We start from the raw sequence: 25,299 nt of genomic DNA, 5'->3' as shown, positions 1-25,299 counted from the left end.
AGGAACCAGGGGGGAGGGGAGTCTCATGCTCTTCTGTCCTGGGGGGCTCTTGAAGTGCCCCCCACACACACACGCCCCAGCCTGGCCCCGAGAGTCCTGGTGGGGCCCTCAAAACGTTCCAGTAAAACCAGGACCAGGTGGAGCAGTCACCGTCCCTTCTGGGATGTCCCTCGGCTCCGGAGAGCCAGCCGGGAAACCAGGAGGCAGCAGGGAGTGAGAACAAAACCACCCTGTCTGCCCCACCTGGGGGAGCCGCAGGGAGGCCCGGTCGAGCCACGGGCCCAGGGCAGGCGGGGAGGGAATGTGGCACGGGCCACCTGCTTCTCAAAGCCGCCACCTTCACACACGGTGGGCGTCCCTCCAGGGGCCACCCGCACGCGACACACAGGACCACACGGAAACGCTGCGCCCGGTGCGGCTTCGACACAGACCTCCCTTCGTTCTCTTTCGTGCTTAAATAAAGAAGGAGCAGAACTCGTTTTCTGTTTCTTTCTTTTTCTTTTTGGTCTTTAAAGTGACAGAAAGGAGACAGGAGCAGCTCCTACAAACAACAGGCCAAGCTGTTTTCCTTTGGAAGTCTCCCGCATTCCCAGAGTGGCTCCCCTCCCCAGGCCCTCACCGCCAGGGCGCCCGCGGGCCCCCAGCTTTGGGAGGATCATGGGGGAGGCCGGGCAGGTTCCGGGTTCTCAAGTGCACAGAGACCCCGCGCCGAGGGCTTGGGGAGGAAGCGCCCCACACGTGCAAGCTGGTTTCTGGAAGCCTGCGGGCCTGAGGGGGCCTGGCCCAGGACCTGGACGCGGGGTGGCAGGCCTCGCCTCTGCTAGGTGCCCCAGTGGGCGAGGCAGCAGCAGGAAGTGCGTCGTGGGCTCCTGGAACTTCACAAACCACAGGAGCTAAAGCCTGAGTCGGGGGAATAAAGACGTTCAGCGGGGAGGAGCCGTGGTGCTCCTGGGGGCTGTCCTCCTCCCCACACACACCTGCTCCCCTCTGGGGACCCCCCAGCAGGCTGGCCACCGTGGGCCTGGCGCTTTTCTGCAGGCTGCTGGCCAGAAGGCACACGGGGCCCCTCAGACGGAACAGGTGATGCGGAGGGCACCCCCAAAGTCAGAAGCTCCAGGAGAACAGCCGCGCCCTCACCGTCGGTGACCTTGAGGGAAGCAGAGAGGGAAAGAGGTTACCTCGGGGTCAAGTGCTGGGGGACAGGCCCCTTGGAGGTCCGACCACCAGTCCAGAGCACCCGCTCAGGCTCTGTCTCGCCAGGGACCCGCAAAGACCCCCCCCCCCCAGCTCCCACTGGCCCTCACCACCCCAGGAATCTCGCCTCCCTGGTGCCACATTGTGCCCGCTGAACCTCCTGGGTGGCCCCTGTCCCACTCGTGTCCATCCCACCTCCCAGGGCCCCAGGATTTCCCAGAAAAAGGTGCAGGACACTTGACGGCTCAAGAGCCCAGACCACGGGGCTCCCCATGAGACACTAGATCCTTCTGGCCCCTCATGGCCAGGGGGACTGGGGAGCTAAAATGGTTGTGCACATGGCTTGGGGCTCACAGCTCAGAGGGACCCCAGTGTGTCACCGTCAGAATGTGTGACCTACACCCTCTGGAGGGACATGCCCTCTTGGTGTGGGGGAGCCCCCTGGGGCTGAGGGGACAGACCCTTGAATAAGAAAACCTTTCCCAGGTCTCCCTGAGCAGGCCCGGCCGCAGGGATGGACGGGCACCTCAGCCCCGGCTCCCGGCCCCGCACGGGGACAGCAGCCACGCCTGCCAGAAGGGAGCTGGCCCGAGTCTGGTGACCGGGGGCAACGTGTTCTCTGCACTTTAGTCAGGGGGTGGAGGGACACGTGGCAGGTCTGCAGGGCCACACGGTCACAGGAGGTCCTGGAGGGCGAGGGGAGCTGGCGTCCAGCAGACAGGAGACAGTCCGGCCTGGCCAGGAGAGCCCACAGGGCGCAGACGGCTGCTCTCCCACCAGGAGGGGCCGGGCTCCCCCACCCGCCCCCCCTCGATGCGCTCGGACCAAACAAGCGGAAGCGATGCTGCCGGGGTCCTGCCTCAGACCCCCAGATGGAGATGCCGCGACAAGGCCCAGATTGCCCTGAGACCGCCACGCTGGGAGAAGGCTCGGCCGCCACGCGGAGAGGCCCTGCGTGTGTGTGAGAACGATGGGGGGGGAGGGGGAGAGAGAGAGAGACAGAGACAGAGAAAGAAAGGGGTGGGGGGAGAAAGAGAGACAGAGAAACAAAGACAGACACACAGCTCAGGGCACCCGACGTATCGTGGCAGGGGAGGGGCGCCACGGCCCAGGAGCACACACAATCCTAAGAAACACCAAAGCCGCGACACGTTAGGCCCGTGTGTGGTGGCAAAGCCTGTTCACACATCACACAGTGATCGTCGCCGTCTGAGGGCCCTGAAGGGTTTGATCTCTCTTAGCTGGGGACAAATAAGTGAGAAGAACATAAAAACTAAGCAGCCAAAGAATGAGGCAAATTCAACTCTGCAGAGAATAGAGCTGAACAAAAATGAAATTTACTCACGGGTATCTGCACGGATGGGCTGCGACGTCTAACACCAGCACTGAATCTGGACTCAGCCAAATAACTGTGTGTGTGTGTGCGCACGCGCGTGTGGACACGTGTGCCCAGGTCAGCCCCGTCCACACCACACCGGCCCTGGGGGGCTGGCCTGGAGGCCCCAGGACCCACCCGTGCCCTCGAGGGGCACAGAGGTGGTGCAAGCAGGTGGCTGGGAGGAGCTTAAGCCCAAAGCAAACCCCCCCACCCCCCGCGGAGGACGCGGCTGGCCCCAGGTCGGGGGCTGGGTGGAGGGGACAAGACACTGACCTCCCAGACCTTCCAACACAAGGCTGCTGCCCTTGTGACAGGTGTCCGTGGTTGGTGGCCCCTCCCTGTGACATCACCGAGGTTCAGGCGCACTGACCATCCAGGTCCCAACCCGGCGTCAGGTTCCCGAGGGGCCCAGGAAAGACCCTGGGGCAGAAGGGCTGACAGCAACAATCCCCCCCCGTGAGTGGCCCGGCTGGGCGGGGGGCAGGGGACGGCCCTTCCTCCTCTGTCCAAAATGGCCGGATTCCGGTGACCGGCAGAGAAGCTCTCTCAGTGGCTGCAGCAAACCAGACCCGTGTTGGCCCTGACACAGGGCTCCGGGGGTGGCCAGCAGCCCCCCGGGGGGCAGGAGGGGCGGTGGGTGCAGAGAGGGGATGGGGGGTGTGAGGGTGGAGATGACCACGGCCCTGGTGCTTAGGGCTGAGGGACCATCACCACCCCTGCCTTGTAGACAGGGGCTCAGGCTCCCGACCCTGTCCAAGGTCACTCACCTAAGCCTCGAGGCCAGGACGCAAACCCACATCCCAGGGTGACCAGAACAAAGCACCCCAGACCGGGTGACTCCAAACCACAGTTACCCCCTCTCTGTCCTGGAGGCCAGACCCTTGGAATCGAGGTGTCCCCAAGGGGGAGCCCTGACTCTAAAAGGCCTGAGAAGGGGACCCCATGGGGCCCTAGGCCTCCCTGGTCGTAGACTCCACCACATGCAGCTGGACGGACGTCAGGCTGAGCCCCAGGAGCGAGGTGCCCCGAGATGCCAGGCCCTCTGCTGGAAACAGTCTCCCCCCAAGTCCAGGCCTGAACACCCAACCCCGGCCCCGACCACACTCCCTGCAGGGAAGGCTGCTCCAGAGGGCTCCACAGTTCCCTGGCCCGTCAGGGAGGAGGCCTGAGCAACACACACTCAAGGGGCAGGGGTTTCTGACCTGGGGTGGCAGTCCCTTCCCTGGCCAGGGAGAGGCCCTGACTCAGGGTCCCCAAGAAAATGTCTCTCAGAAGAACATGACTCAAAGTCACTGTGTCACGGGAAGCGTGCTGATCCCAGTGAGCTCTGCCTGGGGGGTGTCTCAGGGAAGCTGGACGAGGGTGACAGCCACTCTCCATGGATGCGGGAGCTGGATGGGGCTCTGCCCGCCCCCCCCACAGCCGCTGCGCGCTCTGGGCAGACGAGGTGGGGTCCCAGCTCCTGCACCGCTGAGCACGCAGATCCCAAATGAGATGAACAGTCCCTTAGGGAGAAACACTGGCCAGATCTCGGCCTGTTGCACAAACCCATTCCCCCCAGAACCGTTTTCTTTCTGCCTTTTCATCTGTCCCTGCCCGGGAAGCAGCTGTGACCACCCAGGCTGAGCTCCTCTGCAGGCGTCCGCACAGGGGACCAAGAGCCCACCCTGGACAGGGGTTTGGGCAGCCACACCTCCATGATCAGGTTGCTGAGTGGCCCAGCAGACACGGTGAGGAGGGGCATGGGGGCTCCGGGGAGGTCACGGCCGGTCACAGCGGGAGCTGCTGGGGGCCGAGGGGTCAGCACCACCCGGGAATCGGCGCACGGGCCGCCCCTTTCTGTTGAATGCTTTGGGGGCTCACATCAAAGGCAAGCACGCTTCGCTGCGAGAACCACACCACCCCGGGAGATAATTAAACCTGCCCAAGCCCCTCTCCGTCAGCAGCACGACCTTTGGAGATGTCGTTAAACATCCATCAGCCCTGATCCTCGTTAGAAAAACGCACCACAGTCTCCAGAGGCGGCGGCCAGCCCGCCCCTTTCGCCCCTTTCTGTCTCGTGCACCACACGGGGCCTTCAAGGAGGCCCCCTCCCGACAAGACAAGCAGGGTGGTCACGGGTCTGTCCTAGTGCCCTCACCCACCGCCGCTCCGGCTTGGCCGGGCTCCATGGGAAGAGCAGGTGTTTTGAGAAATCTGGGGAAGAAGGAGGAGCCCCCTGCACCCTCCTCGTACCCAGCAGCCAGGAAACCCCCCTCAGAATGCGTGGGACCCCTGCCGGGTCACTTCCTTCCTCCCAGCCCAACAGGCCCAGAACCCGTCCCTTGTCATGCAGGGATGTTCTGGGGGACCCCCCCCCAGAGCACCCCAGCTCCTGCTGTACCTCTCACCCGCCCCCCTGGAAAATGCGGGAAACAATGGGAAAGGCGAGATCACTACACTGGCTGCTGCTGGCAGCCACAGCTGCACAGAAAAGTTTGTTCTTCCAGGGGCTTCCTAGGCAGGAAGACACCCAAATGCCCAGCACGGCTGCCCCGCCTCCCCTCACCCCCACCCCAGGCTCCGGGGTCTCTGGGCAGGGCCCTGCCTCCACCTCCACCATGCAAGTGCCCGGACATCCCCTCCCCCCTTCCCCCCTGTCTGCCCCTCACTGGTCCGGGCTGACCTCCCAAGAGCTTGTCCCCCATCAGGAGTGTCCCCCATGGGGCCCCGAGGTCACCACCACGGGCCCCATGGTTAAGGTCAGCCGAGGCCGCTCTGCCCGCCCAAGTCGCTGGTGCCCTAGTGACTGGGTCCACAGCTGGGGCTTGTCGAGAAGATGGGGGTGACCAGGAGGGCTCCCCTCCCCCTACAGGGCCTGGGCTGTGTGGGCGGAGGGTGGGCAGCGTGGCGGGTGCTGGGCAGCGTCCCATGTCCCGTGACGGCGACCAGAGCTGCTGCTCCCAACACGTAAGACCAGAACTAAGAAGGCCCGTCTCCCCAAACCACAAGCCTTCTGAACACAGTGACATCAGCCAGCAGCCACACGCAGAAGGGGGAACCACCAGGCGTCACAAAACAAAGCAAGAGAGGCAGCCACTGGCCGGGCATCGCGGACGTCCACCGTCCTGATGGTGTGTGCAGAACGCCCCCATGCAGACCCCCACCAACCCCTCCCCCCCCCGCCCCCCCCACGGCCCAGTCCCTCAGAAGTGCCTGCCACACAGTGGCCACCTAAGCTCACATCCTGGGTCTGTGACCCCGCTCCAGCCCCAAGAGCCCCACAGCACACGGCCTTCCATGGGCCACACACACACACACACACACAGAGCTCTGCCACTTGACTTTGGCTCTTGGCCAAGCGCGGCCACCCCCTCAACCCTGCGGAGACCTGTGTGGCCTTGGCTGTGGCCCCCGTGCACCCTCCTCTACAGAACTGGGCCCGAAGCCACCTGCTTGGTCCCCATGGTTCCTGCAGCACCACAGAGACCCCGGCCCAGGTGTGGGGATCCCAAGGCCACTGAAGTGCTATTTCCTCTGGGAAATTCAGACGCGCTGGCAGGAGGCCTTCAGAATCAGGGTCAGTCACGCCCACCGGAAGTGGACTCCCCCCAGGAATGCGGGTATCAGAAATGCCGGCTCCTCCAGGATGGAGGGCTGCACGACTGTGGTTTGAAGGAGTTTCCCCAGGATATTTGGAAGTTGATGCGTGGCCCAAACCCTCTGGTCCGGAGGCCCAGGCGCCCCGCTCCCAGTGCTCCCCCTCTGTCCGGGGGGGGGGGGGGGGGGCCCGGGGCTGAGGTCGAGGTGTCCAGAATCCCCAGGAGAGCCCGGGCTACACGTGATCTGTCCACGTGGACGTGGGAGCCTCCAGCTCAGGGTTCTTATTCCAGAGATGCCCCGGGGCAAATGCCAACCTGCCCACCTGCCCCAGATCCTCTTCCCGGGCAGCTTCCCCCACTCCAGCTACCCCTCCAGCTGGGAAGCACCTTCTCTTGCCCGGGGTGCTGTGGGCTGGTAGGCACATCAGGCAACCAGTTCTCCCCAAGGCCTAGGCGGGGCCAAGGGTGCTGGTTGTGCAGTGGAGGGCCCTGCTGGGGGTGAACCCCAGCTGCCTCCCGCGAGCCAGCGTCCCCAGGTGTGGGATGGGGAGCCACAGCCCCGTTCCCCGGTGCCGCGGGCCCCTGCTGCGAGGGTCTGAACTCACAAGAACTTACTTACCTGAGGGGGAGCCCACACAGGGAAGCACAGAATGGAGGGGTGGCTTGTCAAAGGGGCCCTGATGGAAATAAGGGTGCAGGGTGACCATGCCGAGCTGGGGGCCTGTCAGGCACAGCTGTGCACAGGGGGCTCTGGGAGAGCTTCTCCAAGAGGGGGACGCGGACCAACAGCCTTGAGAAAGAGGGAACGACCAGCAGGCACGGCGCGAGGCAGCCGCTGTGGCTTTGCCACACGGTGCCAGGGGCAGGGCATGGGGAGAACCTGGGGGTTCTCAGGGGGCCTGTCTGCCCTACACCTGCAGCCCCACTACTGGGTCCAGTCATAGTCTCGGATCCCCCGAGACCTGAAGGACCTTCCTGCCTGGTTACGTGCTCACACCCCCCGCCCACACCCCATCTTGACGTGGCTTAGAAAGGCGCAACGGTGCCGGTGGGCCCGGGGACTCTGCCAGGATGGGGACATGGTCTCTGCACACGGCCACCAGCATCTGGTTGCTGCGGGTCGCAGGCGCAGTGGGGCACCTGGGGGGTGTGGACGCTGCTTACGCCCAAGCGGGGAGAGGGGGCTCCATATCTGTGCCCGCTTATGTCGCAAACTCAGGAAGATCAGCCAACACTGGGGGCGCCAGGGCGGAGCCAGACGTCTCCAGATGGGACTGGTTGCACCGATTTGACGTGGGACCCTTGTCACGTCCATGAGCACGGAATTACAAAACACACAGGAATAACTACAAATGGAACGTAAAATGAAATAAATAACCCTAACTGTAGGTCGTAACAACCACAGAGAAAGAAACTGTCTCGATGACTTGGAAAGAGGAACTTGACACACAGCCCCCACCCCAAGGACACTAAGATCCTTAAGGAAACCTTGGAGTATCCCCACTGATCACCCAGTAGCAGTATTCCACATATATTACACAGCTGGTAATTACATGCCAAATATATGCTTTACATATATTTAATATTTGACTAATTGTACATACACATTAACTTTTACATAGAAAATTAATACCGTTGACCCCTAAATAGGGATTGGGAGCACCCCGGCACAGTCAAAAATCCATGTGAAACTTTGACTCCCCCCAAAACTATTGTTAATTGGAAGCCTCGCCAGCAACATAGTTAACACATATTTTGTATGTATTATATGCCGTATTCTTACAACAAAGCCGGCCAGAGGAAAGCAAACGTTATATTAAGAAAACCGAAGGAAGAGAAAATTTTACATTTACAAACATTCACACACTGCTGTGTATTAATCGGAAAAAAGTCCGTGTGCAAGTGGACCTGTGCAGGTCGAGCCCGCGTTGTTCAAAAGCCAACTCCATGTGAATTTCGTTAACAAGCAAGATTTTCTGCATAAGAGAACAGAAATGCAAACCAAACAACCAAGAAGTAAAAATTCTGGATTAGAAAAATCAGTGGTGGGGCGCCTGGGGGGCTCAGTCGGCGAAGTGTCCAACTTCAGCTCAGGTCACGACCTCACGGTTCATGAGTTCGAGCCCCGCGTCGGGCTCTGTGCTGACAGCTCAGAGCCTGGAGCCTGCTGTGGACTCTGTGTCTCCCTCTCTCTCCGTCCCTTCCCCACTCATGGTCTGTCTGTCTCTCTCTCTCTCAAAAATCAATAAACATTAAAATTTAAGAAAAAGAAAAGAAAAATCAGTTTCAAAGTCGATTTCTCTTCTAAAGAAATTCCTAGGTCTGCTTGGAAACCACGGGGGAGGGATCACCAGCTGCCCCTCCCTCGAGAGGAGGACCCCTTGGGGAACAGCCAGCCCCAGGTGTGGGCGGGAAACGAGCCGGAATCCTGGGTTGTGTACAAAGCATGGCCACGGCTTGGGAGCCGCTGAGCTAACCTGCCGGGATAGCCCTTGGGGACGGAGTGACAGAAGCCCCAAAAGGGCAATCATTGCACAGATTGACGGGAGTGAGTCTGTCCCACGAGGTTGTGTGCTGTGACAGTTCCCTGGGCACTCTGCAGAGTGCTGGGAGCCAACCTGTCCTGCAAGACTGCATCCAAAGGTTACGGGATGCCCAGGGCGTCACTGGAGGTTGCTAAGGAAAGACCTGAACAGTGATTCTGAAGAAGATGGGGCCCTGGTGGAGGTGGTGCTGCTCGAGTCCCACGGCACACGTGTGCAGAATGTGGGCCCTTCCCCGTGCACCCCTGGACCTCTGACCCCAGGGCAGGTGCCGGGTCCAGGGGTGCTGAAGCTGCGTGGAGCCAGGGGTGAATATTCAGAGCAGGTGTGGGGGGGGGGGGGGCAGGGGCACGGAAGCAATGACATGCAGGGCGATGCGTGCTCTCCCTGGGGGTACAGGCAGCCCCTCCCCGAAGTCAGGAGAAGCCCCTTTGCTCCAGGTACCTGCTGCAAACACGTGAGTCTCCCAGCACAGCCTTGCCCCTGCTCCCGCCCCGCCTACCTGCACCCTGCCTGGCCACCCTGCACTCAGGGCACTGCCCGGAAGAAGCGGAAGAAGCGGAGAGGACAGCCCCGGCAGGGGGGAGGTCGGACAGGGCCTGCGCGCCCACAGCAAGCTCAGAATTCTCAGAATTACAGGCCTTAGTTTCCTCCGGGAACAAAATAATTATAACCTTCGCGGAGAACCTGAGTTCCCTGAAAGCAGTGCAGGAAGTCAGCTGAAAGCCCATCTCCAGACGCGGAAGCACCTTTTTATTTACAGCTGGGAAAAGAGAAAAGTCGGTTTGGGGCTCGCAGCTCAAGCACCCTGCTCTCGAAGGCACGACAGACAAGGAAAGTGAAACCCTGGACACGGGGTCCGGATGCTTCTGCCCCAGCCGGCCCAGCACACAGCACATGTACGCAGACTTCCAGCCTGAAGGACCCACCGCCCACAGGCACAGCCTCCCTGGGGGGGGGGGGGGGGGGCGCGGTGGATCCTTCCGGAACAGCACCACACAACCCCGTCAGGCTCCAGTCCCCTTCACCACCCACTGACCCGTCCCTGAGCCCAGCTGGCCTGTCAAGGACGAGGCTGGGGGAACCAAGCTGAGTGGACACACAGGCCCCTAACATCTGCTGACCAGATGAGAGGGGACACTGGGCAACTGGGGCCCCGAGGACTTCAGGCCCCACCCCTGGAAGGGGACTGTCACCCTCTGCAGGGAAGGTGCTGCGGTGTGACCACATTAAGGGCTCTGATGAGGAAACGCTGGCTTTCTCGCGCGTCTGCCCTGGGGTCCTTGCAGGAGGGGGGCAGAGGGAGACTGGACACTGAGGAGCGGGAGAGGCCATGTGACCGGTGCGGTCACAAGCCCAGGGACTCTGGGAGCCCCCAGGAGCTGGAAGGATCCTCCCCTGAGGCCTCCGGAGGGAGCAGGGCCTTGCAGACGCCTGCAGTTTGGGGTTCTGGCCTCCAGAGCCAGGAGAATAAATTTCTGTTCTTTCCGGTGGCCCCGCATGTGGTCGTTCGGGACCGTGGCTGCAGCTAACCCTCCGGACGCCGTTCGCTCAGTGAAGCAGAAACCCAGTTCCTGGCCCCTCGAGGGGGCTGCTCTGTGACCTTGGAAAGCTCCCTGCCTTCCAACACTCTGGCGGCTCAGGCAGAAAGGGGCGCGCTGGGGCCCCTCCAGCTCACATGCAGCCTGGGAGTGTCCCACTGGCCCTAGAGGCAGGGAGGGACCCCGTGCGGCCTTCTGCCCCCCCCCCCCTTGCAGGTACCGCAGAGCCTGGCCCACGCCTCAGCGGAACACTGCCAACAGCCCGTCCCCCACCCGGCTCTGCCCAGTAGGGTCCCTGGGCTCCGAATGCTGCACAGAGGGTGCTCTCAGGGCCCCCGGGACCCAGGTCTCCTGTCCCCATAGCTCTGGGCCCCGCGGGGCACGCTCCTAATGACCGTCGACCCTCTCCCCGTGTGGGGCCAGCAGGCTGGACGAGGCCCCGTCCCGTCTGTGCCATCCACCTCCCTGCCCAGTCCCCATCTCTGGGCCCCCGCCAGGCCTCACACCCCGTAACCTTGCTCTGCCTCTCCGCTGCACCAAAGCTTCCTCCCCTCCAGCAGCCATCCCGTGGGGCCTAGATCATTCCACGGATCCACGACCCCAGGTCCAACATTGCCCTGAGTGCTGGCCTGCCAGCCGAGACTCGGGCACTCAGACACTGGCCACCGTGGTCCCCAAGTTCCGGGAGCCGACAACCAGCATCCCTGGCTGGTCTCTTCCGGCCTCAGATCCCCGCTCCCTGCTCTGTCCCCTCCCCTCCTGTCCACCTCCCCACCCCCGACCCCACAGCCAGGGGTCTTTCCAGTCAGAATGGGGCCATTCGCCCCTCTGCCTAACATGCCCCCAAGGCACCCTCTGCTCTCAGGACAAGGCTGCAGCGCTGGCCTCCCCAAGCTGTGTGCCTCCTGCCCCACCCTGGAAAGTGCAAGATTCCTACCACCACAGGCACTCGCCCTATTAGCTCACGATTAGCTCACCGTTCGTTCTCAGTCATATGTCGCCTCTTCCAGGCAGCCTCCCCGGATACCTAGTCCAGGTCAGCTTCCTCACCAGACACTCTGCTGTGGGGCCCGTGCCCCTTCTCAGCACCTTCCTGCACGTGATTACGCACAAGTCTGGGGAACGTGACTCACAAGGGAGGCCCTCCTTGACGCTGCACCCTCTGACCCCCATCTGGAGGGGCACTCAGCCCTCTGTGGGCGGGATGCCACCCTCGGGAGCAGTTACCCTCACCTGTCAGGCACCGCTGCCTGCCTGCAGGCCAGGCCTGACCAGTCAGCTCCCAAAAGGCCTCGCCCTGTGACCCGTGGAGCCCCTGGAGCGTCACAGTCAGGAGGGGGACACCCGCCCCATCCAGCCAGGAGCACAACCCCGTCCCCACCCCAGGGATGCAGCCTGTGGCAACCTGGGGGAGGGGGCATGGGAGGGGCCAGAAAGGCGACTGCCAACAGGTATTACCAGACCCCCCGGGCACCCTTCCCTCACCACCCGGCCCACGTGGCAGGTGCTACGGTCACTCCGAGACAGATGAGGAAAATGAAGCTCAGAGATGCCAGCCTTCGGGGCCAGAGCAGCAAGCGAGCAGCCAGGGCCCTGCGAGGTGGCTCCATGTCTGTCCCTGGAGGTCAGTGCCTGCTGAGGACCACAGTGCCCTGTCGCTGGAGCCCGCCCCGGGCTGGGCTCTCACCGGTGCCCTGGCCACCGAGTCCCAGGATGGCTCGGGGCTTCTCCAGAATGTCCCTGTGGACACCCTCCCTCTCAGCCGAGCCTCCTGCCGCCCTGCAAAGTGGGACGGAGGAGTCTCGGGACCAGGTGGCCCCGGGAGGGAGCTGCCGCCACGGTGTGTGCTGCTTTCCTCCTGACCAGCACTGGTCAGCAGCACAGATTCTCCCCCGGGGCCGAGGGGCTCTCGGCAAGTGCCTCAGGGGGTGGTAGCAGGGCCAGTAGGGCTGGGCCCCGGCAGCCGGTGGACGTGGCCCGAAGGACAACCATCCCCAGCAACCCCTGCCCCAGCGGCAGGACCGTGCCGGCCTCCTCCCAGGCGTGCCCAGGTGCCAGCGACCATGCCGCTCCCGTGCGAGGCGAAGGCAGTTCCCGGCTTCCCCCTGGAGGAGCAGGCCAGAGGGCCTGGTGCCCAAACAGCACCACTGACACTCGAAAGCAATCTTGTGGAAGGGAGACTCCCGCTCACCAGCACCATTAGCCTCCTGCCTGGCGTGGACCTCACGGCAGCCTTCCATCCTCATCCAACAAAACTAAAGAGTCACTCGGGCAAGACCGCTTTGTGCTTTGGTGCCGACAAGATCCAGCATCCCTCGCTCCCAGAGCCCCACGCACCGCTGGGGACAGCATGGGCACAGTCCCCGAAGCCAGAGGGACAGAGACAGAGAGATGCTCAGGGACAGAAACAGAGAGAGGGAGAGAAACACAGAGAGGAGAGGGAGGCCGGGAGGGAGGGGGAAGGGGGCGGGGAGGAGGCCAGGCTGTGGGCACCGGGCCCCTACAGCAGGCAAACCTGTCTGGCAAGATTCTTCCCTCTGCTTCCTGGTAAACAGAGCCAGCCCTGAACCACCCCAGCCAGGGGCTCCCTGCCCGCCAGGCCACACTGCCACCCCCCCATACCGCCCCCCCCCCCCCCGGGGTGGGCTCACGGCCCTAGGAACTGCCCACTGTGACCGAGGATCTGAAGGTCGGTTTCGAGGACTGACTGCTCACCACATCCTCGCTGACAGCACGGGCCCACGGCGAGTGGGGGAGGTGCCCAGCTTCCACCCTGGCCCCAGACCAGGCCAAGGGCAGGAGGGCCTGGTGAGCAGAGAGGTCGGGTAAGGGGGCAGCAGAGGGCGCAGACGGTCCCGGGGCCCACAGGACACACCCAGAGCGGGGAGAAGCCCAGAGCACCTGGCCTTTCTCCAGACTCCCCCTGACACACAGGGCGCCCACACCCCATCACAAAGACCCAGAGGTCACAGGGCTGTGCCCGCTTCGGGGGAGGACAGGTTTGTGTCCGGACCCCTGGGAGTCTTTCAGAGGCGGTGACCAGGCTCGATGCAGGAAGCAGGTGGAGGAAAGGGTGGGGACAAGGCTTCGGGAGTCCCGGCTGTGACCCTGCCCAGGTGCACCCCTCACCATTGCTTCCTCAATCCTAGGACCCCCCCCAGACACGTGGCGCAGCAGTGAGGGACCAAGCCGGGTGCCCCACAAACCCCTTCCCAACCACACGTCGGCCGGCCCAGCTGAGGCCCGAAGGCCCAAGCTGGGAAACTGGCACCAGACAGGCAGACAGGCAGGTGGACCAGACCGGACAAGGTCAGCTAGAGGTCACAGAAACTGAGGCAGAGGCCCCCCTGGGGTGGAGGAGTGCCCCTCTGACACCCGCCTCCCCTCTCTCTGCTTCTGTGGGCCTGGGCCTTAGGCTAAGGGGCCCGAAGAGGGCCATGGCCTGACCTCCACAGGGGGGCCCCACCACACGCCCTCGGGTCCAATGCAGGCAGCCTGCACGGGACCCGCCTCCTGCCGTGGGGAAGGACAGGGAGGGGAGTGGGCCCTGGGGGGCCACCACGGGGGCCAGTGACCGCTGGACACACCCCGCTGCTCAGGCCCCAGAGCCGACGCCCTCTGATGGGAACACACCCAGCCCCTCCCTGCATCCTGGGCCCCCCCGGGAAGTTCACGGCGGGCAGCCTCTGCCCCTCGGCCGTTTCCTGACACCCCACATGGTGACCACCCCACAAGCTGCCTGGTGACACCCCAGGCCCATGGGGTCTCCTTCTAAGACCTGGGGTGGGAGGCCCTATAGAGTTCTCCCGGAGGGGAGACAGAGGGTAGGACACCGGCCCAGGGACAGACCCCGGAGCACCTGACCGACACAGGTCCGGGAACCACGCGCCCGCGGGAATGGGGGGTGGGGGCTAAGGCCACGCGAGTGGCATCTGAGGGCAGCCAGCCAAGTCAGGACCCACTGGGGACAGGAGGGAGGGGCTGCGGCCCCAGCGTGGGGAGAGAAGAGGGAGTGACCCCTCAGAGTGAGTGGCCAAGAGGAAGCTCCCCCCGCAACACCTGCGCCTTCTCCAGGACGCAAATAAAAGGGGACGGAGATCTTTCGCGGCACTTGGAAAACTGGCCGCAAAACACCAACCAGCCCTGTTCTCCGCACGGTGGCTGACGATCCCCCACGACTCGACTCGGAAAGCCTCTCTTCCGAGAACCGCAAAGCAGGGTGCCGCTGCCATTAAGCAGGCCTCTCTGCCAACTGCCAGCCAGAGGGTGGAGGCTTCCCAGCAGAGCAGCGGGAGGGGCACAGGAGCAGCCCTGCGCGCTCACCTGGTCGGGCGGCTTACGTCTCAAACTGGGTTAAGACCTCCCTTATTTCCGGGGCCACATGCTGCGCGGCATTGGCGGCCTCCGTTATGGCTTTCCGGTACATCCCCTTCTTCTTACGGTTAAATCTCAGTTTGAAAAACTCAGAGAAAGGGGAGAGTTTTGAAGTAGACAAGAATGACGTAGTCGGAGAACCAAACCACGAGACTTTGGCTTCTTGCCAGGAAGGCTCCCCGTCCTCCTTCTGGCTAAGACTGATGTCAAGGACACGCGCTGGCCACCAAGGAAAACCATGAATCTTACCCCACACGATGTCCCCTACGGCCACGGTCCTTCCGTCCTCAGTCACGCACTTGGAGACGCTCTGTGTGTGCAGCCTGACTGTCAGGGGCGGGACCGTCTGCCTCGCGGTCCCGGACGAGGACCTCACAGACGTACCGTCGCCGGACAGGTCACACGTGTCCGGTGACGGCACTTCTGAGCTGCACGATTTGGACTCGTCCAGGCTGTCGCTGCTCCACACAGATTCACCGGCACAGTCCGTCCCCCTCCTAGGGCAGGCGGCGAGGAACGCCAGGCCGTCCTGCTGGGGTTTACCCTGGGGACACCGCTTGAAGTCATCATCCTCGCCAGAACTTCCGGAAGACGAGTCCGCCGGCCCACGGCCCGCGGAGCCGTGGCCCGGGAGAGAGGGTGAGCTGGCCCGGGGGCCTCGCCCGTGGCCGTTGAGCGCCTCCACCAGCTCGGCTCTGTAGACGGGCTCCCGCTCCCCGGCCCCCGGGCGGTGGGGCTTCAGGCGGATCTTGGGGGGCGGCAGGCCGGCGCCAGGGGGCCCGGGGCGCGTCAGCTTCAGCTTGGGGATGGAGGCGCTGGGCCCGCTGGGGTCCTGGCCGCCACCGTGCAGGGCCTGGGAGGGGCAGAAGGGCTCGAGGGACCCGTGCACGCGGGAGGGGATCTCCACGACCTCGCCCGTGCCCTGGGGCGTGCTGTAGGAGATCTTGATGGCCGGGCTCCGTGGCACCCGGGCCTTGTCCTCCTCTCGCTTCTCCCTCTTGCTCCTCCTCGTGGTGGCCGCGGGGTCGCCACCGCTGGCCGGGTCCTCCGGCTTGCGGGGCTCGCTGTCAAAGCCAGGGCCGCTGCCCACCCTCCTGCGCGGCCTCGGGGCACCCGGGGGGCCGGGGCTGGCCTCGGGGGGGCTCAGCGTGCTCTTGCACTTCTCACAGAGTACTTGGCGCGGCCGCAGGCGGATGGGGCTCAGGGCCAGCCGACCCGGGTCACGGTTGCGGGACAGACGCCGGCGTGTCCTCTTGATCGTCCGGGGGGGCGGCTGCGGCACCCACTGCCGGTAGGTGCTTCTTAGCCAGAGCGGGGGAGGGAAGGGGGCGCCTTCGAAATACGGTGGGAACGGGGGCACGAGCGGTGGCTTGGGGTCTGCAGTCTCGGGGGGCTGGTCCCCGTCGGGAGGCGGTGGAGGGACTGTCCCCAGCTGCATTGCCTCTCCGTCCTGCTCCGCGGGGGCCGGGCCGTGGCAGCCGTTGACCGGGGGGTCCTCGGGCTGAGGCAGCGGGGCCGACAGGGGCAGGCCAAACAGGCCGGACCTGGCAGAGGGGAGACAGAGGGGAGAGTCAGGACGGGAGGACACCGCTGCACCTGGCCCCGGCCCGTGGGGCCCGGAGCACCTGGGGAGGCACACGCCCCCACGTGTCCACCACGTGGGACATTTCAGGGGAGGCACGTGCTCCGCCAAGTCTCGTGACCAGCACGGCGGCCAGCTCTCGGGTCCTCAGGGCCCGACGTCCACACCTTGGTTCACGGTAACAAGGGGAATTCGGGCAGATGGAGACTTCCCAGGGCCCCGGTGTAGGCATGGGGGCCCTGGGAGCCTGAGAACAGGGTCTCTGGTTCTGTGACATGGCCTGAGCAGGCCGGCTGCTCTTCACGGGCCTTGTCCACCTTCTCCCTCCTCCCAAGGGAAGACCCCAAGCATGCTCCCTACAGGGCTCAGGGCAGCCCATAGGAGCCGGGTCCCAGGCGCCGGCCGTGTGTGGGGGCAGCAATGGCCTCCACGGCCCAGAGGGGACAGAAGTCAGCCACCGAACCAGAGCTTTGGGTCTGGGAGTGAGATGGCTCCCTCCCAAATGCTGAGTCGGTCTCAGCTGTCTCCACGGCCCTCGGGTGAGGGTGACACCCACACCACCCCTGGCCACCGTAGCCTGGAAGGACCACCCCTCCTGCCGGGCACCCCCAGGCCCTCCCACAGGCCCTCCAGCTCCAGGAAGGAGAGTGGGCCAGGCAGTGTCGACAGGGCCACGAGACCCATGGGAAGGGAACACGAGAGGGCAGTAGGACCCCTCCCACGAGGACGCACGGCCAAGGCCAATGGCACAGCGGCACCCACAGGGCTCCGCAGCCACAGTCCTGCCCCCTCCCCGGGAAGCGTCGGGCCAGGCAGCCTCCATTCAGACATCTGGGCACCTTGGGGCGTTTCGTTGTTGAAGTCAGTGGTCAGTGCTCCGTCCCCCCGGACCCCATGCCGGGAATGTCGGGAGGCCGTACTAACTCACCAGCGACGCCCGGGGCAGCAAGAAGACACTCACTGTTCCAAACAGTGAAAAACAAGGCCGCGTAGGTATGCGTAACTTCTAAACAAATGTGATGTCACCTGCGAGGCCCTTTGGCCAAAACCTGTTACTTTTTACGCACAAAAGCAGACTTCTTCCAAGTTAAGGGAAACACGGCACTTCTGTGCTCACCGTCCACTACGAACCTAACCGAAGCAGAAGCGACAAATGAACGCTCTGCCTTTTCTATTTCCAAATGGTTTCTCCACTTGCTGTTCTCCAGAAGAACCGAGGCCAGCTAAGAGGGCCCACCGCGCAGGACATCACCGCCTCCAGCTTGGCCCCCGAGTGCCGAGGACCGGCCGGGAGCGGGCACAGGCCACACGGGAGCCGGCCGCAGAGGGCTGCGGGACTGGCCCAGGCGCAGTGGCCCGCGGGGACATCGCCTCCCCAAGGTCCTCGGTCTCGAGGTCGATGAGTTAACAATATGGCGGCACACCCACCGTGTGAACACTGCCCCGTTTTCGTGCGAGGTCGTGGTAAAAGCCCAGAAACCACGGTTTTCCTTTCTTATCAAGCTCCTGTCTACGTGCGGCCATCCCCTGACACTAAAGTCTTCGTGTGTGGGGGCAGGGGGTTCACATTCATCTCCTCATGAGCAGAGAGTCCATAGACACAGGACCGTGGCCACGGGCCCCGGGGAGACTGCTCCTGCCCTCTGTGTGGCCAGACAGCCGAACTGTAACCTGTAACTGTGAGCAAGGGAGAGCGGTGGGAGGAGCTGTAAGGCCAGCCTGGGAGGGAGCACCCAGCCACGGGCCGCAGGGGGGCACCCGGCTCCCTCCGAGGTGGGATTCTGCCCCGGGGGAGGGGGGAGCGGCCACGGTGAGCCCCGCCACCCATCTCCGTCCTCTGCTGGGCGTGTGGCTCTTCGTGTGCCCAGTGGCCCGGGACGGCCAGGCCATCCCCCTGGACCACATGTGCTGCGGCCCCTGCAGCCACAGGCCACGCATCCCCGCTGACCAACAGCGATACCAGAGTCTGCTCCCCAGCGCCGGTCTCCTGCACTAGAGGACTCGCACGCTAGGATGGGCCGGGACTCCTGGGGAACGGGGGGCCCCGGGGTCGTGTCCCCACCGGGAAAAAGGGTTCCGCACCCCGGCACCGGGCACAGGGACCTCACAGCCCCAAGAGCCACCTCCAGTTTCTGTAAGTCAGGGTTTACTGACGCCCAGCCACGCATGCTCGTGCTGGTGCTCGGACTACCCTTGGCTGCCTTCCTGCTCCCCGCTCCCCGCTCCCCACCCCCCCACTGCTGAGTAGCCAGGACAGAGGACAGGCGCCAGGCCCAGAATAGCTACTGTGCAGCCCTCTCGGGGAAGTCTGCTGGGGTCCAGGTGTGGGAGACAAGGCCCGGCCCAAAGCTGCCCCCACCCCACCCACAGTCGTGGCCAGCAGGCCAAACCTCACCCTGAGTCCTCAGGCATCAGAGTGGGGACTGGACCCCACACCGGAATCAGCACCTGGTTCTTTCCTTTCAATAAGCCTCATAGAACATAGAACATTCAGAACAAAGCAGAAACTCTGAGCGCTAAACACATGTACTCACACCAAGACACACACACACACACGCACACACGCACACACACACGTGCACACACATTCACCCTGAGCTTCTGGGCCAGCGTGCTCACTGCCTCTTGCTGTTAGGGGTGCTGGGATCCCCTCCATGGAACCCATGGCGCCCATGTAGAGGCCTCAAATGAAGGGGGTGTTGGCAAGGAGAACGGGGAAGGCAGGAGGTCCCCACCCCCCGCAGCCATGGTGACCTGACAGACGATGACATCAAGACACGCGAAAAGTCCCCAGGGGCCCCCCAAGGGACAGCCTTAGCCCCAGTGGGAACTCCAGGATGGCCAGGAGGTCACCGGGGAGACCAGCCCCTATGCTGAGTGGGCACCCAACTGCCACCTGTGGGCACGAAATAAGGGCCACAGTGAAGGTTCCAGAACCTGAGAGGGAAACCTGTAGGCACATCTACAGACCAAGGGGTCCCACAGACCAGGAGAGGCCACACAGCAGACAGGATCCACACCCCTGGGACCTGGAGTGTTGTTCCCAAGGCCCCCCCAAAGCCCACTTCCTGCCCCCCTTTACAGGCACTCAGACCGTGACCAGACCATGGGGATTCATCCACATTCCCCACTCCCCTCCCAAGCTTCTCTGCCTTCACCCCACTCGGAACCAGCCCATACCCCCCCAGGCTCTCCTTCCCTCTGCCCCACCCTGTCCCACGCCTGTGCCCCTACCAGCCTGCCTGTGGGGGTGCAGAACCCCTCCTGCCAGCCGGGGTCCGGGGCACCCCAAGAGCAACCCCCCGGGGCAGGTCCTTTCCCTCACCCGGAACCCGTCTTCCCTCTAGAAGCCTCCTCTGCAGGACCCTGTGGGCTGACAGCGCCTTTGGCCACCTCCCCCCGTCAGGGGGGCAGGCTGGGGACAGCTGGGGCGGAGAGGGGGTTGTTGCCCTACCCCCGAGGCCCCGAAGCTGTGCTCCAGGGAGGTTTCCCCCCCTCACCGTTTATGACACACCCCTCAGAAGTCCCTGCGTGTTTACGACAGTCACAGAGACCGGTGCACGTGCTCTATGGCTCCTGAGTGACCCCTCCCTGCCCTGGGAGGTCAGACACAGCTTCACAGAGGACCCAGAGCCCAGGCAACACGCCTGCACCTGCCCTGCGTGGGGGCCACAGCCTCGGGGGTGCGGCGGGCTCCCAGATGTCAGCTGCGGCCTTGTGGATCGGCACTCGGGCCGGCTGACCCCGCGGCCCCGTGACTCCGCAGGCGGCTGCTTCCTTCCAGCCTCGGCCACACCCACAGCTGCCGGAGGGTAAACAGCAGCCAGTGAGGGGCTCGCTCCCTGGGCAGCAGGAGCCTGGGCACCAAGCCCCGCGAGGTACACAGCGTCCCCCTGCCCGATTCGCCGATGGCGAGGCGGCTGAGGGAGGCCAGGGCACCCGGCGGGTCTGGTGACAGTAGCGGTCTGGGCTCACGTCTCAGCTCCACTGCCTCCAAGTACAGAGACACAAGCCGTTCTCGAAGGATCTCAGCACCCTGTCTCCAGCGGGGTGACCTCAACTGGACCAGAGGGCACGAGGCGTGGCAACACCACAGCCTGCGGTTTGCCTACGGGGCCCAGCCCCTCGGTGAGGCCAGGCTGTGCTGACATTGGCACGTGCCCAGGGTTGGTGGCCCCGGCCAGCCTGGCAGTGCCCCCCCCAGGTGGCACCGCAGGGCCTCAGCAGGCGAGAGGGCTGGGAGCCCCGCTGTCCCGCCCTTTACTGTCCTTGCTGGACCCACCGGTTGCCTACCAAAGGATGGGGTAGATGTGTGTGAGGAGGGGCCCTGGGACTGGGGTGACTCACAGTGCAGAGCTGGGGCCTGGAGGGCCGGACTGACCAAGGTCTCCATGCAGGAAACTGGGGACCCCCAAACGAAACCTCAGCACAGCGTCCTCGGGGAGTTGGGGGAAGGGCAAAGGAAAGGTGGGGGACACCGAGGTGAGGAGCCCAGGAGACTCTGATGGGGGTGAGACCCAAAAGCAAAGCAGTTTTTCCCCCGAGTGTCCCCACTCTGCCGAGACGAAGGCACGGCCATCTGGCATGGACACCGGGCGCAGAGAGAAGCAGCCTAGCCTGCAGTCCTTGGCAAAACACCAGCGGCCGGGCCTCGGCTCACCCGCCCTCCCTGAGGTCTCACCCATGCAACCAGCTCAGCAAACCCCCAGAGCAGCCGGGCCCGAGCTGGCCCGTGGCCAGGAGGAGACGGCCCGGCCGCCTGCCAGAGCTCCCGGCCTCCCCTGCGGCCTCTCCGCTCTACCGACTCGGGATCCAAGCATCTGTGGAACCTGACAGTGGCCTCCGACCCCAGCCAGGTCCACGTTTGCCCTGGCCTTTCCTTCCTCAACCTCGCACAGGGAGAGGCTACCCTGGTGTCCAGTAGAGAGGTGAGAAAACGTGGCTTCTGGAACAGAAACACCCCAGGGGTCCATCCGAGGAGCCTGCAGCCCCAGGACAGGCCTGAGTCCCGATGGTGAGGCCCACCCTGCGGCCAGGCTCCTGCCCCCCACCTCCCTCCCCCCTCCCCCCACGACTCTACACGTTGGTTTAGGACACGTGCAGCAGTCTGTCTCCTCTGCAGCCCTGCACACAGGGAGTTGCAGGGCCTAGCCCCGAGGGAGGGTCAGGAGCAGGCTGGCACAGGGAAGGTAGGGTGGCCTTGCCAGGCCTCTAGGGTGTGGAGGCCTCCGGGTCCACTTCTGCTCAGGGACTTGTGAAAAACAGGTTGGCAGGGGAAGTCACAGCCTGGACACCAGAGTGACCCCTTGTCTACATGGGAGGCCGCCCTGCCCCCGTGGGTAGACCCAGGGTCTTGGGGACAAGCCATGGGGCAAGGCTGTCACATCTGGCCCCCTGAGTCCCAGACCACCAGCATCATCCCAGTAGAGCTCAGCTGACCACACCCTCGTCTAAGCCATCTGAGGGCTCCCGCAGTCCACACCCCCTCATCACCTCCACGCTGGCCAGGTCCCCTGGGTGCAGCTGCCTGCCAGCCGCAGACCCTGCCACCCCATGACACACAGGGCACCTTGCTCCTGGCCCTTCTGGCCCCTGAAGGCAAGGAGGACGTGCTCAGCAGGGCCCGGACCAGGTGTCCATCGTTGTTTGCCCGGTGAACCATCCCAGGACCGGTTGCCAGTGGTCAAGCCTCCCTCCTGGACCAGGGGCTATGCCTGGGATGGAACAGGGGTGCTCTCCTGCCCGGGGACAGGCCTGCTGGGATTCCTGACTGGCTGGAGTCCCAACCTCCCAGGGTGGGGTATGGGTCACAAAGGCCCAGGAATCTTGCACGGTAATGGCGCCCTGGGTGACTCACAACTGGGGAAGTTTGAAAAACACCAGTTCGGGGATGAGGGCTGGGGACCTGGGGTTTGCCATCAGGCCCGATGGGGCAGCTGGTCGTCAGGGCTCCTGTTACTCTCGAGACCTCTCCTTTACCACTCGGGTCTCTGCTGTCCTGGGGCCATGCCTCAGCCAGGGCCACCCAGGTTGGGGGACCTCAACCCCAGGGGTACCCCCAAACCACCCACAAAACAATGCCCACACCCGCCCGGCACCCCAGCCCAAAGACTTGGGGCAGGCCTGGGCCATCTGCACCCTCACTACACCAGGAGAAAGCACAGCCTCACAGGGAAGCTGGAGGGTCCACGCACAGTCTTCCTGGGACTCAGCCCAGGCACACAGTAGGTAGTCAATGAATGCAGGTGAAGGCACGAGAAGGCAGGCCCTCAGCAGTGGAGGACCTTCCTTCAGAGCACAAAGCAACCTGGCAGCAGGTTCAAGGCTCGGGTGGGAGGAAGCTGGGCACCCGCCCCGGCAGCTCCACACACCTGCTGAGATCTCGAGGGCCTCTGTGAGCTCTCGTCCTCCTGTGCACATTTGGGGACGGGAATGTGCCTCTCAGAGGGCCAAGGGAGGGGATGCCGCCTCCCAAATGCCCGGAGAGTGACACTGCTCATGGGCCCCGCTCTGGGACGGGAAATGGGGGCTGCACGAGGGACCCCTCCTCTGGGACTGCTCCACCCCTGCAAGAGACTCGGGCCCCCGGCCCCCCACCTCCCACCCCAGGCCCGCACACAGACGCTGGAGGCTGCTGACGATCACAGTCACTGGCACGTGCCTGGCCGCGCACCACGGGCACACCGACAGCTGCGGCCTCGCTGCCCTCGACAGACCTAGGACGACCCCACTGCTCTGGGACCCGCGGGTTCCCAGAGGTGGGCGGCTGTGTGCAATCGGAGGGAGGTCCCAGCTGTTGTTCCCGGCCGGCCAGCGCCACCACCCAGGGTGGGGCCTCCACTGACCGGCCCTGCCACTGTCACACGTCGGGGAGGGGCAGCAGGCACCGAGGAGGAGAAACCGGCCCCAGGGAAGGCGGATCGGTGCCACGGACACGGCAGCCCAAGGCCAGACACCGCGGCCCACAACACCCCGCCCGGGGCTGCCAAGAGACCCCACCTGATGACCAGGCTGCAAACAGGAGCGCTGAGTCCTTAACATCACGGGCAGAGAGCGGAAGGCAGGGTGAAACCAGAAGTGGCAAGAGGAGGGGAGACGAGGGTGGGCAGTTTCGGGACCACGCCCTGGAGGGCTGGAGGCGCTGGGGGGCCGCAGGGGGTCTCGGGATTCCCCACAAGGAGGAGGGATCAAGGCCGATCGGAAAGAGCCAGCGCTGAGAAGAGCTGCACCCACTGAGGCCTCGGTTCTGGGCCACTCTGGTTACAGCTGAACGTGGCCGTGGCAGGGCTGACGCCCACCAGCGTGCTGCTGCCAGTTCCCACACTGGGGATCCCAGCACGGCCTGCTGGCTTCTACGGGGGAGGGGGGTAAGGAGGGGAGTGACAGGGGTGTTGATCTCCACACCAGGTTAGCCACAGCCTCGGGGAGGGGAGCCCAGTTGGAGGCAGAGAGGAAGGGGGGTGAGGCTGCCATCTTGCAAACATTGCCACCCACAAGCCGAGGGGCCCACAGCCTCCCTTGTGCTGAGCTGGGGAGCCCAGAAAACGAGGGGGGGAAGCCTCTGTTGCGAGTGCCCCTCTCCAGGGAGGAAAGGCCAGGCAGGGCTGTGCAGACAAAGCCTGAGTACAGCCCCCGCACAGACAGGGGAGCAGGGACGGACAGAGCTGGCAGTCCTGCCCGAGAGAGGAAGTGATGGCCATCAGGGGCAGGAGACCTTGGCCACCCGGGGGGGGGGGGGGGAGGGAGGTACAGGCTTGGCAGCCTCCAGGTGGCTATGTTGCAGCCCTCGCCCCCCACCCCCACCGGGTCCCGCCAAGCACTCTCTGTGGTAGCCAGGGCGGAGCGGGGCGACAGTCACCCGGGAGGCCATATGTTAAATCACATGACCGGTGCATAAATGGCTTCTGGCACGTCTAATAAAGAGATGATGCCAGCAGGGTAACTGTTGAAGAGTGATGGTCTTCCTGCCACGTCCCCGCTACTGCAAGATCTGGGCTCCACGGAGGGAAAAAGTTGGGCCTCCGCAAGGGGAGCCATTTACTGCTCTCAGCTTGGAGATAAGGCCCAGCAGGAGCGCCAAGACATTAGTGCCTGATTAATGCCTAATCATTTATCTGCGCGACAGCTCACTGCCATGTGACACTGTATCCAGGAGACTCTTCCTGCCCCCGAGTCCCTGCAGCGGGCGCACAGGTGCGTCTCAGGTGCCCCCAGGCCTGCCCGGGGACCCCCTTCCACCCCGGAAAGCAGGGCTCCTGCGGCCCCCGCCCCCGCTCAGCACCTCCACGGGCGCCTTCTCGCTCCCACACTGCCCGGGGCCCCTGCGCCCCAGGCCGCGCTGCGTGGGTTAAATCCCACCGCTGGACGCAACTGCTTGCCATCAGTCCAAGCCTCAGCCCCGAGTCGCTCCTAGGAGTCTGGGGAGACCCAGGGAGATAGACAGGACGCCCCCACTTGTGAGCGACTGGCAGGGCAGGGCAGGGCAGGGCAGGGCAGGGCAGGGCAGGCGCGCATCTGAACCCGCTCCCCCGCCGCCCCCCAACCGACAATTCTGAAAACAGCCGAATTCAACAGTGCGTCTGAACAAAGAAAAGTGCGTTAATTATGGCAGACGTGCGGAGTTCGGGAGCCGGCGGCACGCGGCGGCGGCGCGGGGACTCCCCGCCACCCCCCCCCCACCCCCCCACCGGGCGCCCACCGCCGCTCCCGCCCCGCAAGTCGCGACGACTTTGAGAGGCACTCTGGGCCCCCCGAGGGGCGGCCGCGCTCGCGCGCCCCGAAGCCCCGGGCCGGGGGTGGGGGGTGGGGGGATGGAAACCGAAAGCGGGCGCCGGCGCCGAGCCTGCCCCGCCCCGGAGCCGGTCCGGGCCCCCACCCCCACCCCGCCCCGCGCCGGCCGCCGGGGGTGGGGGGAGGGGGGCGCCCCCGCCCCCGCTCACTTTTTCGTGCAGTCCAGCAGGATCCCGGCGAAGCTGCGCTCGCCGCAGCTCACGGTGACCAGCAGCGCGCCGTTGACGACCTGCTCCACCCGCACCGGCAGCCGGCAGCCGGCCCGAGGCTCCATGCTCCCGCGCCGCGTCCCGGCCCCGGCCCCCGCCCCCGCCCC

At 64.5% G+C, this 25,299-nt stretch overlaps 1 protein-coding gene across 3 annotated transcripts; it reads right to left on the bottom strand.

Annotated features, from left to right (window-relative positions):
* Nucleotides 1–458: 458 nt before the first annotated feature.
* PWWP2B (PWWP domain containing 2B) lies at nucleotides 459–25,287 on the bottom strand. Of its 3 annotated transcripts, XR_007460863.1 has the most exons (4): nucleotides 25,133–25,287; nucleotides 14,561–16,155; nucleotides 978–1,147; nucleotides 459–900 (listed from the first exon to the last, which is right to left on the bottom strand). XR_007460863.1 is itself a non-coding variant. In XM_049645916.1 (3 exons), the coding sequence occupies exons 1-2, from the start codon at nucleotides 25,255–25,257 to the stop codon at nucleotides 14,574–14,576; spliced, it is 1,707 nt and encodes a 568-aa protein (XP_049501873.1). In that variant the 5' UTR covers nucleotides 25,258–25,287; the 3' UTR covers nucleotides 459–1,147; nucleotides 14,561–14,573. The 3 variants fall into 3 exon arrangements, 2 of the variants coding, with proteins under 2 accessions (XP_049501873.1, XP_049501875.1); XM_049645916.1 differs by having other exon boundaries at nucleotides 459–1,147; XM_049645918.1 differs by having other exon boundaries at nucleotides 460–1,147; nucleotides 14,861–16,155.
* Nucleotides 25,288–25,299: the final 12 nt, after the last annotated feature.

Source organism: Panthera uncia, chromosome D2, assembly GCF_023721935.1.
Source record: "Panthera uncia isolate 11264 chromosome D2, Puncia_PCG_1.0, whole genome shotgun sequence".
Classification (NCBI taxonomy): domain Eukaryota; kingdom Metazoa; phylum Chordata; class Mammalia; order Carnivora; family Felidae; genus Panthera; species Panthera uncia.
This window is presented reverse-complemented; position numbering and strand designations above follow the sequence as displayed.